The following is an 18,628-nucleotide window of genomic DNA, read 5'->3' as shown; positions in this document are numbered from 1 at the left end:
CTTTCTTGCCTATGTGGTACTTCATAGGTTTATAAGAATACCTCAAACCAAGTGTATTTTGTAAAAGGAGCGATGTACTGACACAGCTGCACTGAAGTGGTTATTACTGGCAGGAGTCAGAACATGGGGTTAATGGGTATCACCCTCTCATCAGCTAGATAAAGACTGCAGGGAATGTGGGCAGAACACAGAGATAGCAGAACACTGCAGCTTCTTTGCTGGTGCTGTGTGAGGTGATGGGCAGTCTGGATTCCTGCCTTTCTAAATGAGGGTGCACACAGCTCTGAAGAGAGTGTGGGAAGATATGATTTTGTCACTGGGCACTGCTGCAGCAACGATCTGTCATTTTCAGGAAAGGCTTCAGTGGTTTAGTCTGGAGTCTCTTTCCTCCTACACCTGTGAAGTTGGCAAGTGATACCTCTGTAGTGTCTTGTCCTTGGTTTCTTTGCATCTCTCCCATCTTATTTGTCTGTGTGTGTGGTGAGGCTCCTTCCCCATTTCTTGCATCTCCTGACAGCCTCTTCCCTTCAATGCAAGGAATAACAATCAAACCAACATATGGTTTAATAAGACTTCTGTGCCTCAGAGGGCAGCCTGGCATGTTCCTAATGAAGAGTGGGCACTCTGGATGTATGATAGCACTAGATGAAAACTCTTCTGATTACACATTTACACCTTTTTGTGTGGTGACACACGTCTGACAAAGTTCATATGGTGTTCAGAAGTGAATTTGCATGGTGGTCTCTGGACAATTTCAGATGGTGAAACAAAGGCTGCACATTATTGATGGTAAGACCCGGAGGTTCATTGGAGTTCTGTACCCATTTGCCTTGCTGTTTTTCTGTCTTTTTCACTTCAAAATGAGCTTGCTAAAGAGACAGCAAACCCCAAATGCATTGGTTGGACACATCTTGATACTGCTTTAACATGCAAGGATGTTCTGAAGTGTCTAAATCTGGTAAACTCACAGCATTGTCTTGAGCAGTCATTGCAAAAGATTTCTCACAGAGGTTTTAGAGGTATTAATGGTGGAATATCTTACAGTCTTGGTTCAAGAACTTAGCCTTTAAGAAATTCTCCAGCTCCACTGACGTTGTAAAGATTGCCTATAAATGATTGTTCTTCTGTTTAGTGGCAGTATCTGAACCTATTCAGTGACAGGGCAGGGACAGTGCTTTGTGCTTCAAGGCAGTTGGGCTCTTCGTTTGAATGTTACTGCTGAGCCAGCAGAAATTTGCATCCAGTGCTAAGCAGAAGCATTTTCCTTCGCTTGGAGCTCATTAAATATACCTTACAGAAGCACTTGCCTGTTCCCTTAGTTTTCTCAGTTAGGAATATAAATGAACATTGCCAGGCAGGAAATCTTTGGGTTCTGAATTCACCCTTTTCCAGTTTTCATTCTGATTTCTTGCATGAGAAACACATGTTCAGACTATAAATACTTTGTTCTTCACATCAAATTAGTTCTAAACATTTACAGAAGGAAATGTATTTCCTCACATCTGTCAGCATTGTCTCATTGGAAAATAAGCAGAGCTGTATGTGGTCATGGATTCTAAAAGGCCTTTTGTTATTGCTTCCAAGTGGATATATTTGATAAATATACCCTGTGTCATTCTATTGTGCATTTGTGTGGAAATAGGAATGGAGTGGGATGTTTTTAGCAGTCTCATCATCTGGTGATTGTCTGTAAGTGTTTGATTCACACTTCTCTGTCTCAAGCAGGCCCTGTTCTAACAACCACTGAAGCATATGGTAATTTTTGCATTGATTTCCATGAGTATGGGACCAGGACAAGATTCAAACATTCTAAGACTTCCTTCTATCCCAGGGACAAATCCTCACCCTGTAAAGTATTAGCTAAAAATAATGGACAAAATGTGCTTCTGACATGACCTGATGAAAGGATTCTTTCATTAACCCTTGCTGTGCAACTTGCAAACCACTGTGTGAAACTTTGCCTGAGTTTTTCTGCTGCTAAGGCAGCTCCGTTTTATATTACACACTTCTTGGTTGGTCATGACTAGTCACACTAATGCTTCTGGTTATGTGCTTGGCAGAATGTAACCCTACTTACATTCTGTTACTAGTGCCTGGAAGAAGTGGCAGGAACAAACTGTTTGCATGAGGCCTTTACCTGGTATAGTGACAAAGGCTTCTGTGGACACCTAGATAGATTTTGACTCATCTCACAAATTATGGTGATGTGTGCTGTTACCAAATCATGAAATGCAGGTGATGGAAGAAACAGGGAATGGTTGATTACTTTTGTGCTAGATTGTGTGATTTTCCTTCTCCCCTCCACTGATGACTGTTAAGGACAGGACCACTGGCCTTGATGCATGGCCTCTAAAAATCTCTGAAGGCAATGGCAAGTTAATACCTTAAAGTTAGTAGAGGATGCTGGTGTGTAATAAACAGGGTCTTCTAATGAGCTGGGAACAGAAGAGGTAAAAGGAACAACAATATCTTGTCAGCATTGTGTGACATAGCAAGAGTATGGGGATATACAACTGGGAAGCATCTGAACCACTTCAGAGCCTGTGTTTCTCTCTGTGCTTCCTGGCCAGCTGTACTTCATCCCTGTGTTATTGCTTTATGACACAGCTACAATTGTCACAGCAAAGCCTGTGACAGCACTTCTCAGAGGAACCTGTTGACAGCTGCTGTGCAGAATTCAACCTGTGCTGAAAACACAGCTCCACTTTGAGCTGGGCTGTACTGTTTCATGACAAGGTGACTATGTGACAGCACATGTCAGTGGGGCAGATTTCAGTAGATGGTCTGGTAAAAGTGGGCTGTTCTTAGCCAGAGACACAAGTCCACCCAAGCATGCAGATTATGAATGATGGATTTGTAAGAAGCAACAATGCTGCATTTGAACTGAGGAGATACATCACTGAATAAGCTTGCTGCTTCTGCTATGTTGTCATTTCTATTACTTATGATGCTTTTTTAACTTCTCTTGTTCTGGTGTTGATTTAAAGTGTATTGAAACAGCTTGTCTCTTATGACCAGAGAATGTTAAAGAATTACAGTGTGTAGCAGAACAAAAGAAGGAGCCAGTTACACTGACAAAATCAGAATGTCATTAATTTTGTCAGTAGCAGGATATTGGCCTGTGATAACACAAGTATGGGGTGAATATGCACCTCTTGCTGATGACTGGAAGTGGGTGAGAATAGGTCTGGGCAAAGGCAAACTGCTTCCCAACTGCCTGCTCCTCCACTTCTTCCTATGAAGACTTAAAAAAGCAGAGAAGTCCCAGACATTGAATTTTTCATAGTTAAAAGCAAAGCAAAAAAGCCAGCCCCTGACTGAAAGTCAGCTGTGGCAATAGATTTTCTGTCTCCAGAATCCATTTTTCTGATCCTGTCCCCTCCTTCCTTCTACCCCTCTGGGAGCAGGAATGCAGCCTTGCCCAAAGAGTAGCAGCAAATAGGGAATGGTTTGGAATAGCTGCAGATGGCAGAGCTTCTGGATAGTAACCTTTGGAAATAGCACAGTCTCCTAGTTGCTGCTCTTTTTGTTCTACTGACATGGTGAATGTTGGTGTGAGCGTGTGGAGTGAATGAATGATGAATTTCTACCTGCTGAGTTTCTCCTGCCATCATCACCCATTTATGGTCTGGTGTCTGAAAGTTCCCACTGCAACAGAACACAGAGTTTTATCTTCTAGCCACGAGTTGGAAAGCTGTCAGCTGAAAAACCAAAATCCATATATTGTGAGCGGCCCTTTTCCTCTTTCCTCACTCCTACCCAGCTCATGTCAGACTTTTCAGCTCTTTGATGTAGCCTCACTTCTGTGTTTTGCCTGTGACTGTGGTAAGCTTCCTCCTCCTCACACTGCCCATAAACCTCTGCAAATTAGTAACCTGAACCTCTCAAACTGCAAAAAAGGAGCAAAGGGACTCTCCCAGCTGCCCTCCTGGCCCAGCAGTTCCCCTGCTATAAGGAAGTCCCGAGCAGAGGAAAAGCCAAATCTTCTGGTGTCAGCACCCATCATAAATCAAGAAAGACAAGCTCAAGAGGGGATCTAATCTGTATGTTTTGTTTTCTACCCTCTTTTATTAAATATTACTACATGGTTGACCTTAGAATTGCTTTGACATCCCTGAGGCTGGAGACAAAATGTAATATGTCAGAAAATACTGGAACCATCCATAATGGGCTCCTTGTCAAGCCAATTTCTGCTAAACTCAGTAGAACGTGAGCATGCCAGAGAACTGGGGGCTAAGTGGAAAGGAAATTGGTAGCACACATGTTTAATGTGTGGTTGCAAATAACAGCCTCCTCCCTTTTGTGTAACTCAGACCATAAAGAATACTAGGATATGCATCATCCAAGAGCATCTTCCTCTTGAGTGATGCTGGACCCAGGGAGTATGGTGATAGAATGATAGTGTAAGTGGTAATTGCTCCACTTTGATTTGAATAAAACCTATTGATCCAAGGAAAAGCATATCCCAGACCTCAAGAGGAAAGACATAGTTGGCTCTAAATATTTCAGAGCATTCAATGCTTGATTTTTGCCTTTCAAGTAATGGGACAAAATTCATTTCTGATCTGCCTCCAACAACTTAAAGAGAATTAAACCATTACTGTCATATATTATTTGTGTGTTTGGCACTATACAAGACAGACCAGGAATGACTGTAGTCCATTATGTTTCTGGACATCAGTTCTCTCTGAAGGCAAGTGCCTGAAGTTAAGCACTGGCTGTGATAGCACAGACAGAATAATGTCTCAAGAATCCTGAGAAATAACCTTGTTATGTGCTTAGGGATTAATTTTAAAGGGCCTGAGCTTACATTCATTGGCTGCAGCTGAAAATGATTGTGGTGGTCTCCTGACAATGCAAAAGAGATTTTCTGGATCTTTTTTTTTTTTTTGATTACCAGAGGATTTCTTAATTATCTCTTTATTTAGCAAGCCATTCTGCAGCAGGGCAGCATCTGCCAAGGTTTAGGATATTGCTAGCCATTTCCACCTTTCACCTTTTATGCCCTTTCATGAATATGGACACTCTAGTAGTTCTTGATATTATGAAAGAGCACGTTTGCCTTTGATAAAAGACTTGCTGCAGTCTGCAAATCTGATACAATCTAGTGCAGTCCTCTGCAGTGCACTAAATGCCAGCAGAAGCCTCCCAGCAGACAGAGTATCCTGCAGGTCCCCTTCACAGGGGGCTGTATCTTACACATCCTCAGGCAGATGCTGTTCAGTGCAGGAACTCGAGTTTCCGTCACTTATCAGGTAAACAACAATGTTTATGGATTTATGATGGATTTTTTCTCCCCCTATACCCAGAATGATGATGAATGTACAACATATCTGCCCACCAGCTTCCAACATGACGTGTTGTTCTACGGAGACCATCTCTGCCGGTGGCCTTGGCACACAACCAGGTTTCAACATTAGAGTGTGTCTGCTTGAAAGTTTCCTTAGATATGTAGAAAGATTTGGCAGTTCAGAATGTTCACAGAAACTGAGTCACCTCCATGGAAGCTCTTCTGACCAAATGAGCCAGATGCACATGCTTTTAACATGCATTAACAACCTTATCTTGGGTTTTGTTTCTACAGCCCAAACATCCCAATCCTGACTGGCGCTACTCTGCATCCCTGAGGGCAGGAATGCAAAGGTATGTATGGTGCTTCCCCCCAGGAAGGGGGATTCTGTCTTTATCTTCTGTGAAAAGGACAAACTGATATCTGTACACTGAGATGGGAAGCAGCTCAATTCTGCTGCTGTCACTTCCAGCCTCCAAGTGTTACAGAATCAGTCTGGCTGCATCTTATGCTGTTGTTATACTACCATAAATCTGTGCTTTGTTTTCTGTTTAGCTCCTGCCTGTTTATACACTGACTGTCAAGGCATAATTGCTCCAATTATCAAATTATTTAACTGTGATGATACACTTTTTGTTTACTTTAAAGCTGCCTGTGATCATTAATGATGATGTGTTTCAATAGACTGCAGCATTGACGTGTTTTACATATTATCCCTTGCTACCATAAAAGTATGCTGCTCCTGCCGCTGGTTTATTAAGCACATGGTGCAATCAGGATGATTAACACAGTTTAAAGGACATTTTGAGGATATGAGATGGAGTTTCAAAGAAGTAAAAGTGAGGCTGTATCTGGTGTGAGGCTGATGACCTTAGTAGAAAATCCTCTGCCTAGCATGGCAAGCAGTCTCTGCTATAATTTGCTACTCATACACCTGGAAGAAAAGATCTATAATGAAGTTGGTTTTGTAGAGCCTAAATAAAATAACATCTTTGCTCTTCCTTCCTGAGCAGGTCTGAAAACTGGTTATAAATTCAGGTGTCATCTGACATGAACAATGAGACAGGTTTAGAAGCAATTAAAAGGCTCAGTAGTTCCTAGTGGCACTGTAAAGTACAGGACAGTATACTTTTACCAAAGTTGATGGTTCAGTTGTCTGTAGTCATCACCTTTATACATTTTCCTCAGGGCTGAAGAGTTTTCATAAGACTGAAGTCCAAAACTCAGGTCCAAACTGTCCATTCCTGAAACTGTTTGATGTGGGTGAGGGCATAGTGTGTACCTCTCCATCTGACTTTAGGCTGCTGTGTAAGAAAGAAACCTAAATCTCAGGGACCAGAAGGAAAGAAAGAATCATAGAATGGTTTGGATTGGAAGACACCACAGAGCTCATCTCATTCCAACCCTCTGCCACAGGCAGGGACACTGTCCACTGAACCAGGTTGCTCACAGCATCACACAGCCTGGCCATGAACACTGCCAGGGACAGGGCAGCCACAGCATCTTTGGGAAACCAGTGCCTCACCACCCTCACAGGGAAGAACTTCTTCCTGATATCTAATCTAAATCTACCCTCTTTCATTTTGAAGCCATTTGCCTTTGTCCTGTCACTACATGCCCTTGTAAAAAGCCCTTTTCCACATTTCTTGTCAGCCCCTTTAGGTACTGGAAGGTTGCTGTAAGGACTTCAGAGAGACTTCTCTTCTCCAGGCTGAACAAGCCTAACTCTATCAGCCTGTCTGAAGTGCTCCAGCCCCCTGATTATCTTCAAGGCTTCCCCTAGACTTGCTCCAACAGCTCCATGTCCTTGGAGGCCCTGAAGCTGAACACAGTACTGAAGGGGGTGCCTCATGAGAGCGAGCTTGATGCTGTGGCCTGTTGAGCAAACCAGCTTATTTTCTGTGTCTGCTGGTTTATTTGTTTGGGGTTTTTCTAATCCTTGACTGCCTAATACAAAATGAGGAAACTGGGGAGCAGTATCCTGAAGCAGGAATTCTCCTGCCTACCTCAGCATCTTACCTACAGGCCCTCAGAGTCAGGCTGCTCTCATATGTTCCCAGTGTGATCCTGTGAGTCCACATTCCTCTACACAGAGTTCAAGGTCTTGCCTGAAGTTACTTGAACAATTAATGAAAAGTAAGAGCTCATTCAAAGCAATTCATCCCACAATCAGGGGCTGTAATGGAGCAGGGGATGTGATGGAAGCCTTTCTGGGAAATTGTGTATGTTCTGTTCCCTCACATCAGCAGCCCCTGGGGCTTGTAGAAATTTGGCATCCATAGGACCCTTGACATCTGCCATATTTGGTTGAAACTGCCCATATAGTTCAACTGGGAGTGTGGAAGGGAGATGAGAAGCAAATGAGCAGAGAGAGAGAGACACACGGTCACAAAATCCTGTTTCTCTGAGGAAGTGCACACAAATATGTGCCTAGTTTTGCATTAAAGGTAGCAGATGTTTTCCTTCCCTTCCATGGAAGGTGCTGGCTAATATCCAAATTGGTACTTTGGAGGTCAGGTGCTCTCGATGTGACACCCTAAAATTTGCTGTTAGTTTCTGCATCTGAGAAAATGTGTTATTTCTCTTTTTGACCTGTTCATGAGAAGCAGCAGCAATGCAGGAAAGGAGGATCTGTCAAAGCAGCATCATGACAGCAGCTCAGAACTAATGCCACCACCTTTTTACCATTTGCTTTGATGTTAACAGCACAGAAGGTGTATCATTTCCTCCTTAGCACCTTCCAACTAATGAAAGCAAAGTGTCTTGCTGGTGTGTGTGGTTCATAAACTGTGCCACAGGTGTGTTTTAGTAACTAACCAGAGTTCAGTTTTGCAAGTGAGGGCATCTAGTTGTTCAGGCTTTGTTAGCAGCAGTGCTATAGTAGTAGTTCCACAGTGACAAATGGTTGTCACCTGTGAAGAGTAGGAAGAAAGGGGAATGTTATAAAGCTTAAGGCAGAGGGGATAATCTAATCTAACTCTGATATGTACTCATTCAGTGCTGTGCATATGGAGGAGGCAGCAGTTCTACGTGGAGGACCAGGAGGGCCTGATCAGCAGTGGCCAACAGTCTCCAGTGCTACTCCAGGTAAAGGTGTGGAAATTCACAATCTATGTCAGCAACTGATGTTAACTGAAGTAAACCTCCTAATGCTTCTTTCTTTGTTTTTCTTCTGTTTCATCTCTGGGTGAAGTTCTTGGAAATGAATCTGTGGAAGCTAAATAGAGTGGAATGATAAAGCATGTTCCTTCTTTCTCTTTACTCAGTCTTAGATGAGCACTGCAGATACAAGCCTGTGAGCCCAGCTTTCACCTTGCCTTTGAAGGTTATTGGTTTGTGTAAAGGAGTAATGGCAGCCAATAGGAATTGGTAAAAGATCCTCAGTGAGTTAAGAAATAAAAGGTCACCTCTGTCTTTTGCAGGACAGGCACTAAAATATTATCACTTTTTATATTGGAGTAGGAATTATACAGAGATGCAGTGGAGCAGCCAGACACTGGTGTGATTGTGGTTTCAGCCATGTCCTGACTAAGCTGTCAGCTTTGTGGCTGGCCTGTGTAGGGTGGTGAACCCTGTGTGACAGCTCTTGCAAGCTTTGTGAGTCCTCCAGAAATTCAAATGAGGAGTGCTGCTTGTGTCACAGAGACAGGTCAAAGGCTGAAAAGTGGGGTCTCCAGCAGGACAGATGTGAGAGCTGCTTTGTTTTAATACTTCTTGGTGTAAAACTTTCCCTTGGCATATATGGGAATTTGACCTGGATAAAGGTGTGAGGAGAACCTTCAGGATTTGCAATTACAGCTACAACAAATCCATGAAATAGTGGTGCCCAGCAAGACCTGCTTTGGTGTTGCAGAAGTGTTGTCTGCAGAAATAGGTTTGGAAAGTAATATAATATAGAATGGGCCCCTAGGCTGTAATTACTTCCTTTTCCTGTGGTCTTCCTTCTGTTGCAGGCAGACACAGCTTGTGCATCTTATGAAGGGTGCATATAACTGTTGAGCTTGCACTTGAAAATGTCACCACAAGTACATTTTAACCTTTACAAGGGGTTCCCTGAGGCTTTCAGCTGCACTAATCATCCTTGACTGAGAACTTGCATTACCTTATACCAAGTTTGGTGTGGAAGCAAATATTCACCCATATGGGGTGCTTTTTTTGCTGGAAATGCAGATTTGTGAGTACCTGAATGTAAATGCAAAGGTGGGATGGTCTTGTTTTCTGAGAAAGTCCATTGATATTTAGGTCCCACAGTCCTGCTCCACTATCTGGACTCTTCCCTGCTATAGTTTTGATGTATTTTGGAAGATGGTTCCTGCTGTGATCAGCTAAAACTGCAGAAGAGGCCTGTGGATGGGGCATGGGCTGTAGAATAAACGATGAATAACTAGAAATATGGTACATAAGCAAAGATACCTGAAAGGTAAAGTCAGTCTTACTAGTAAGTTTTGTGCTAGTGGTTTAGGGTAGAGTGTTGTGAATGGAATGGCTGTGAGAAAGCTGTGAAGAGAGGAAAGGGGATGCTCACATGGATTTGAATAAAAATGTCCAAGAATGCCTTGACAGAAGATATGACAATTATCTAGAGTAAGCTGTGGCATACAGAGTTGCAGGTTTCACAGGCTAATTTGTATGTCAAGCAAGTAAATCCTACTTGAGCAGGAGCATTCTATAAGAAAGAAGCAATTTCTTCCAGCCAAACAGGATGAGAAGGGCCCAGATGAGAGTGATAAACAGAGGAGTAATCAGAATTTGAAAAAGCCTGACACTGGAAACATCCAAATGATGTGATCTGTTTGTCTCAATGTATTCGAATAAGACTTGGTTTTCATTTTGTCTGTGAAGGAAAATGGTCTTGGGAAGGTTTATGTCTTCATATAGTGTGGAGAATTCCTGATTCCACCTGCTACAAAGATTTATGAGAGGAGTTAGCTTTTCTCATTAGTCCCAGGCAATGAGAATGTGTTTGTGGCTGTGTCATTCAGGCAGATCCCTGTGCATGTACAGCCCTTCCCTTTGCATCAGGGCCACCTTTGTCCCTGACTGGAGCCAGGTGTTGAATTTGCCAAAGTGGAGGAGAACAGGCCCAACTTCTAATCTCCACATGGGCTGATTGTTCCAATGCAGACTTCTGGAAGATTTATGTAAGACCAACAGTTCCAGCTGTGATACAAACAAACAGGAGACCAGCAAAATCTCTAAATCCAGGAATGAAACTAAAGTAATGAGGACAAAAGGCCAGTGGTTTTCTGTGAGTAACGTGAAGCACATCTTCCCAAACTGTGGACAAAAGCTGCTGCAGCTCCAGACTTGGTCATCCTGAGGAGTGATATTTTACACAAGCAGTTTAGCTGGTTGTAGCTTCTGTATTTAAGTGCTAGGAGAAAGTTTAATAACAATAACTCTTTGTCTACTTAATTCATCCATTCCTGTAATAATCTTTTTGCTTCCCCAAAATAGAAGTTACAGTTGCACAAACCCCTGCATTTCTCATGTGGTAACTGTTACTAACTCCACTCTTTGTTTAAGAACAAAGTAACATCTCTTGATGAGTACCTGATTTGTGGTTAGGGTTCATTTTGACACATCTGTAACAGCCAATACTTTATTAGCTCTTTTGAATCAAACACAGCAACTGCAGCTAGTTTTGCAGGTTTCCCACCCTGATTAACTACCAGCTAGAGGTTAGACATACCTCAAATGATGCTCTAACTAGGGATACTGCACTTGTTACCAAAAACATAGATTTGCCAAATGATGTGATTGGTTTCTAGGAAATTATTCTGTAAAGAAGGGCTTGTTTTCAAATATAAGCAACTTGGCTGTTATTCTGGGCTTCTTTGTGATGTTGGTAACAGCATCAGGAGGTTTTCCTGCATGCCCACTGGTGATACTCTGTAGCTACACAGAATACAGAGATTTTGATTCCCATCCCTATTATTTTCTCAGAAGTTTCAATCAATAATAGAAAAGAAACCCCTCTCTTGCAGCTGTGCTGCCTTGAGATGTGATCTTGTCAGAACTTATAAGCTAAACAAGTGTTTATCTGGTCAGTACTTCAGGGAATTGATGGTAATCAAATTGTTTCCACATGAGGTGCAGCTGCTTTATTTTCTCCTTCTTGTTCTTCCTTTTTCTGTGTGTGACTTGGGTTTAGGTTCTTTTTTTCCTATTTCCCTACTGCTGTGGTCTTAATTTTATTATTTTTAGCTTGTTATTTTTTTTTAAAGAGAATATCCTCAAGTAAATATTCAAGCAACCTCTGATGTCCTTGGTCCCAGAGGAATTTCAACTCTGGTAGCTCTTGCAATATACAATTCACTGTCAGATAGAGAAGAAGTGGGTAAAATAAGGAAAGCTTAAAACCATTTTAAGAAATTTTGACCTGGAATGTGTTTATATTGCTGGCAGTAGAAGGAGAGAGAAGTTGAGAGAGTACAAACCACTCTGTGATTGTACATCTTTCCCTAATGGATGTCTGCCTGTGTGCAGCACTTTGCTGTACACAGGGGTCACAAATGTATTTTTCATGTGTTTATTTCTGTAACTGAGCATTGCTTCAATGTGTGTTGTTAATGTTGTAGTATGTCAGTTCCTGTCAGGTCAGGTGGCAGGACACAAAGCCCAGACAAATAGCAAGAGACAAGCCTTGCCTTAAGGAATTTAGCACTTCATGAGCAGGACAGACAAAGTCTGGGAACACAAGGGAAAGGACATGATCATTATCCTCTAAAAGGGAAACAGGGAAACCTCAAGGTGTAGGTAAATTAAAGTTATTCTTACCATAGAGTGCTCTGTGGTGATGCTGAAGCGTGAATCAGCATCCCCCTGGCCCTAAATGCTCTTACTGCAGCAGGAGTGAACAGAGTAACAGAGCTGGGAGCCTGTTTTTAGGGCCATTCTTCCCTGCTCCTCTCTGCTGAGCCAGAGACAGGCCATTAGGTCAGGGCTTCCTGAACACCATGGGATTATTGTTTCAGCCTCCATGTTTTACTGCAGTGCAATGTCAGAGCTTTAGCAGCTCTCAAGCCCTGCTTTTAAAGAGGCAGGCAGAGGCTGCTTCACATTCCTCTTGGCCATTATGTTTCTCTCTTGGGCACCTCCCCTGATCTCTTTGCTGTATCCTTGCCTTGGTGGGACTGCCAGAGTAGAACTGGGCTGCACAAAGCAGAGAGCACAATACTGTACCTATTTTTCCAGTACTCATTCTGACTGTTTATGTACCGTTGACCTAGAGATGCTGAATTTACTTTAAGAGCTAAACTCTGGACTCCTTGGATCATTACTTGTGTGCACTCAGAGAATGTAATGAGAGATGCAAAACAGTAATAGCAGCATGCAAAGTCATCCCCTTCATTATGGGGGATTTAATTCTCTGAAAATCAAGGTTCTGGCTGTGGAGGAAATGAATCTGAGTGCAGCTTCTCTGCTCTTGTCTTGTATAATTAGAGTCACCTATCCCTAAAAGCATCCCCTCTTAGCATGCACACAGCTAGTGAACAAGTGGGTTGATTAGGAAGGAAAAAAAAAAACCCACCACCACAAACCCTTTGTGGTCCTGTGGAAATAATTTGTGTGTTTATGCTGAGCAGAAGTGGTGTGCTGCTTCTGCTTGCAGAGCTAGATAGGAGAGGCTAAGAGAAGGTAGAGGAGATTTGGTACAGCCTTTGGGACCTTGTGTGGAGCCTGCCCACCCCAGCTCAGGGGCAAATCCAAAGATGTGACCAGAGCAAAACAGTTAATAGCAGCAGTTCATCCCACAGCAAATGCACTGGTAGTGGGTTGAACATAATGAAATTGTATTGCTCGTATTTTGTTTGAGTTTGTTACTAGGAACAGAGCAAGTGCTTCATTTGCTGTGGTTAGTAGCACAGTTCTGCCTCCCATTACATGTTTTCTGACTGTTAAGTAAAGGAGCTGTTGCAAATGCAAGTAGGATTTGTCGACTGGAAAGCAAATCCTGTATGGGTGGATTCACAGGCTTGCTTGGAGTGTGCTCTGCTGTTACATGGAGTGGTGTGGGGTTTGAGGGGCTGCAAAGGGAGTTCTGTCTCTGCATGAAGGACAGACCTCAGGCTTAAGATACTGAAGCACATATAAGAGGCTGTTGTCCAGGCTGGGAATGGCACTAATTAAATATCTAATTGTGCAGTTAATCTCCTTAGGCTCACTTAGACAATTAATGTCAAGAAAGGTCCTCAGCCCTTCCCTCCCTGCATTTGTCCCTGTGGTTACTAGAGCTAACTAGCTGAGGGATTTTGCCTTATCCTGTAACCACACCTCGTTGACTTAGTACCTGGTTCTATGGATTGCTTGTCCTAGCTGGGTTATTCAAGGCTTGAAAAAGAAATACATAATTATTTCCAAGAGGCAGCCCTGATGTTCATGTAATGTCAGTCATTTTCAACTCCAGGTTTTTCACACATTGAGAGGCACTTGGAAATCAAGAAACCACAGACTGAGCTCAAAACCAATCAGGAAAGTCCTGAAGCTTCTTTAGTTCTCTTGATTCAATTTTCTGATATTTTTGTTACACAGAATCGCTTGAGCATGGTAGCTGAGCTTAAAGGAAGCACAGATTGTTATGTAAGAAGAAAATCGGAGGAGTTTTGAACAAAGGCAGTAAGTGAGAAATGGCAAAACCTCTATTTAAAGTATTATCATAATGCTGAAAAATGCTGAATGAACAATTGCTCCCCCAAGTTTCCTTCAAACTCTGCCTGCAGACCTTTCCACATTGCCTTCAAGACACAGAATCCAAGTTGGATTTTTCATTGTCAAGGAACATTACACATTAATCACAGGCCAGGATTTCCAGTTGCAAATGACATTCCCCTCCCTCCTGCTCTCAGTTCCTCACTCTCTTGTGCTGAATTAGGTTTCCATCATCCTGTATGCTCCCAGGGGCCAGAAGCTGTCGTTTTAGTGGCAAATCAACTTGCAGGCCTATAGTGGTGTGTAAGTGGTCAAATTAATAACTACAGTAACTGGATACTTCATTTCAGTGTTCACCATACCCTTCTGAACTGCTCTTATCATATCAGTCCATAGAAATGGACAGACTGTAATGGTAAGCACTGTCCTTTCCAAATGCCTGGAGTCAAATGTGTTCAGTCACATAAACAGAAGAAGGTGGCCCAAAGAAATCACCTGTGGCATGCAGAGACTGTCAGCAGGAGGAGCATGGCAGCACCACGCTGCTCATTAGGTTTCCATGGGATTTGTTCTCTCTAGTTATTGTATATAATGTCATCTCTTCATGGCAAAAATTACCTCTTCCTGTTAGACTATTATCTTGCTGCAAATTTATGCTAAGTAGGTCACAGAGTCTTCCACATGTGTAGCTGGAAATGGAAGAATTAAGACAAATGAATAACATTACTGTCAGATTATCTGCCTCAATTATTCCCAGACTTCAGCTGGGAGGAATAAGGCAGTATGATGATCACCTTTGGCTTTAGATTGGGCTTATTTCCTTTGGGGCAAGAAAGGTTACAGGGTTTCATTGTGGTCTGATCTGGGTCCCTGTATTTACCCCTCTGAAGAGTGCAGTTGAACAGCAAAACTATCTTCAGCAGTGAAGTCTGAATAGTGAACAAAGCACGTTTCTGTAGTTCCACACTGTAAATCAGTGGATCCATCCCAGTGTACGGACTTTCAAACTGCAGCTAAACCTATCAAGAAATCCCATTATAGTAGGGAAAGAGAGCTACTTAATTCTGGGCCAGCAGGCAAAATAACTTGGTGATCCTAATGAAGTTCACTGCTGGCAGTTTGCCATGTCAGAGAAAACCCTGTCACGACTGAAACTAATTGGCAGCCCTGGCAGGGAGGCCAGTGGGTCATGCACAGTAAATCCATGCAGGTCCAAAGCTGATCTTTGAGGCATGGTGGCTAGAGAGCATGCTGGGAAGCTCAAAGGATTCCTTCCAGCTTTGTAGCTGTTCCCAGTGGAAAACATATTCCCAGCTGTGGATACTGATGCTGAGAGTATTACTATCTTGATCTGTTTTAATGAGTCTTCAAATTATATGTCAAATATCATTTTAAGAGCTTAATCCTCACCAAGGTTTACAGTGAACCTCTCTATTGGTGCCTGGGATGTCTCTTTTTTAGCATTCCCAGGTGACAAGTGTTTGGAAAACATGGTAGAAGCTGCATCTGAGATCTGGGTCCTTCATGGCTACGATGTGAGGTCACCCCTGGTGATCTTTGACAGCTTCACCCTAATCTGCAGATTCTCCTTTCCATCTGTTCATATGCCCTGAATAACTGGAATGAAATAGTAGTTTAAGATCTCTCTGTTGATAAAAAAAAGTAAAATGCAGCTATTTCTTCTTGCTTCATACTGATATTCTAGGCAGCCTTGTGGTGCACTGCACTTGTGCATTGAAGGAGAGAAAGAGGCAGTTAAAGAGTCTGAAATATCTGAGAAGAGCTGAAACTGTTAACTCTAGTGCTCAGTATAAAATCCCTGCCAAGCTGGCCTGCAGAGTTGCTAGGAAACTGAAAGAAAAATCCCTACTTTGTAGAGCCAAGGGGTATCATGAGCATGACAGATTTTTGCTGCCATTCCTTTTGGTGATGGTGAAGCAAGGCTGTGGAGGATGGAGAGGGGAGAGGAGGCTGCACAAAGCAGAGGGTGGAGGAAGCAGTATGAAGTTGATCTCTGTCTTGATGCCTGTTGTCCTACCTCTGTTGCAGCCTTATTGCAAGTAGTTTGAAAGTTGAAAACTCATTTAAATGAGAGACCTCCTTCTGTTACTCAGCTTGTATTCCAAGAGACATGGCAGGGAAGATAGTGAGGCTTGTAGCAGGGAAGAGCTTGCCTGCATATCAGGGAGGTTATGTGGACTAAATGGATGGGCTTTGGGTAGTTCCACGTCAGTTTATAGCACTCCAAGGCTGGGATTTTTGTTTGTTTTCTTTCAGTTCTTGCAGTACATTTCAGTCCTCTCAACAGCATTGTTTCTCCTCTGGCTATAGAGTTAGCTGATTCAGGGAGCTGATCTGCTTGTGGAGGCTTAATTTTCAACTCAATTAGCTGCTGCTGGGAACTAACAGGGTCACTGAAAAGGAGTAGGGATCTCACAGACTAAATGTGTAGAGCTGCATCTTCAGAACAAAGGAGTGTTGTGCTGGTGGATAATCCTTGTGAAAGAGGAAACAAGAGCTGATCTTGTAAAGTTTACCTAACAGATAATGAAAAGGAAGATAAGGACTTTCATTACCTGAGCAGGAAGAACACAAACAATGAACAAGATATTATGTCTAAGAATAAGGAGTTGAGAAAGATAGTAATCCCCTGACAGAGCAAATGGCTCTAAAATGTATTCTTTTTGAAGTACTGTTTGTGAAGCAGAGTTTGGAATAGATATTTGCAGGAAGAACAGAGAACTCCAGCACTGCACACACTGATTGCCCAAGTTAGAGATGAGATACAGCTGGGTTGTGGCTATGCTGTAGCAACGACTTAGGCTGTGCTCAGCATGTGTGGCTCCTCCATGTTGCAGTCAGCTTGCCAAAATATTGAACATTTCTCCCATTTGTGCTCCCTGGCTTGCTTAAGCAGAGCCTCAGGGGTGGATAAGCATTGCATCAGTCAGTCAATCTGCTTTGGGGGCCAGTCAAAAGAAAAAAAACCAAGGGAAAAAAATCCAGATACAACATCAGAGAAATGCTCAGGTCTTCAGGAGGCAGATCAGCATTTGACTGCTATAAACAGAAGTGTACCAGGTAAACATGGCTTCTGTGTTCTTGGTAAACTTTGCCCTGTTCTGGGAAAGACAAGCACTGACCCTATGTATGGAAAGAGATTTACTGAAGTCTGGATGCTGTAGCTATGCAGCCTGAGGAGAACGAGGTACAAGGATCCTTCTGGTGAAGTGGAAACTTACACTGAAGATGAGACCTATGGTATGATTTTAGCAGAGGCAGACATTCTCAGTGGATATGCTAGTCAGAAAGAGCTGCCAGGCATTCAGCTGGCATATGTGCAGCCAGTCTATCTGATCAATGACCAATTCCATCTTGGATGGACTGTGCTGCCAGCTGTGTTCTGATCAGCAATACTGATAAGCAGCGATATTGGATTGGGGAACGTGACCAAATTCTGGTGTATTAACAGAGCTATTTGATGGCCAGGGGGAAATTACAGCCTGTTGAGAAGAAACCCATTAACTATGACACACTATTGCTTGTAATTCATCATAGCAGGCAGAGGAAGCTTTGCACGTGGTCCCAGTGTTGCATGAGCATATTCACAAGACAGAAGGGAGAACTCATCATGGGTTCTTTCTGCCCTTCCAACACACTCTAAGGGTATGTTTCTAAGAGCAAGGTGAGGTACCGAAATGCAGATGGCCATCAGATATAACAATACCATTGCAGAAAAAAACCAAGAGTCTGTAAAGAAAAGAAAGGGTTATATCTGTTAGAATTGGAAAAGTAGATCCACAGCCAGGTCATTGTTTAAAACCTTTCAGGTAAACTGGGAATCAGCACTGGCAACCCATGGAAAAAGATATCAGCTGTTCCCAGCATCTCAGGACAAACTGACCTGCCCAAGGCAGTCTTTCCTGATTATGGTGCAAGGTGTTCTGCCAGATAGAATGAGAGGACTCATCAGACTGTCTGACTGCCTTTGTCTTGGGTTTTGGTAGGCATTTCTGGGAGTAAATGCTGAAGGGCATTAGAACTTGAAAGGGTTTTTTTGCTATTGATATATGCAGAAAATAGAGAAATTCTGCATTCATCTGAATGTCACTCATGTAGAGAAATGGCCCTGAATTACCATTTAAGTGGAAAAGAAAGAAAGCCTAGAGAAAAACCCCCAATTCATACCTTAGAAAAGCCTCTAGAAATAAATGTAGGAAGGATGTCACCAACTATCCCCCTTTCACTGCAGACTCTACAGTGTAACTGAGATGAAACTTGCCCCAAGACAGGAATATTTGGTCAGGCAGACAAGCTGAAGATGAAAGCAGCAGAATAAATCCTGTACTGTATAATGCTAACATCTGAAAACTCCAGCAGTCCCCAGCAGACTGAGAGCCTGAATGGCCAAGCCCAAGGACAGGAAGGGATTAAGCAGTTTAGTGTCACCAGCTGCCTTGCCAAATTCTGTGCTTTACCATCAGTGTCCTGGAAGGCCTTCAGACTGTTGACTTGCATTAATGCAACAAGACCTAACACATAGGTTGGGAGGTATAAATTGTATCAGATTCTGGATTATAGAGGTGAAGGCTTCCAAATGATACTGATCACTTAAAGGTTTTGAGCTAGGGACAGTCCATCCTAGCAAACGTTCAGAGTAACTCAGATACACCTTTATGCTGAGAC

General features: G+C 42.7%; 1 protein-coding gene across 5 annotated transcripts in view; it reads left to right on the top strand.

Moving 5' to 3' along the window:
• LOC104561891 (protocadherin alpha-C2) overlaps positions 1 to 18,628 on the top strand; it is a 112,631-nt gene that overhangs the window by 76,686 nt on the left and 17,317 nt on the right. For 4 of the 5 annotated variants that reach the window (XM_062002300.1, XM_062002298.1, XM_062002299.1 and 1 more), the window contains exons 2-3: positions 5,585 to 5,643; positions 8,289 to 8,383. In XM_062002300.1, the coding sequence (XP_061858284.1) occupies positions 5,585 to 5,643; positions 8,289 to 8,383 (154 nt within the window). The remainder of the gene's footprint in view (positions 1 to 5,584; positions 5,644 to 8,288; positions 8,384 to 18,628) is intronic. The other variant, XM_062002296.1, reaches the window with a different exon arrangement.

This window comes from Colius striatus, chromosome 9 (assembly GCF_028858725.1).
Source record: "Colius striatus isolate bColStr4 chromosome 9, bColStr4.1.hap1, whole genome shotgun sequence".
Lineage (NCBI taxonomy): Eukaryota > Metazoa > Chordata > Aves > Coliiformes > Coliidae > Colius > Colius striatus.
Note: the sequence above shows the minus strand (reverse complement) of the source record. Positions and strands in the feature narration are given on the sequence as shown.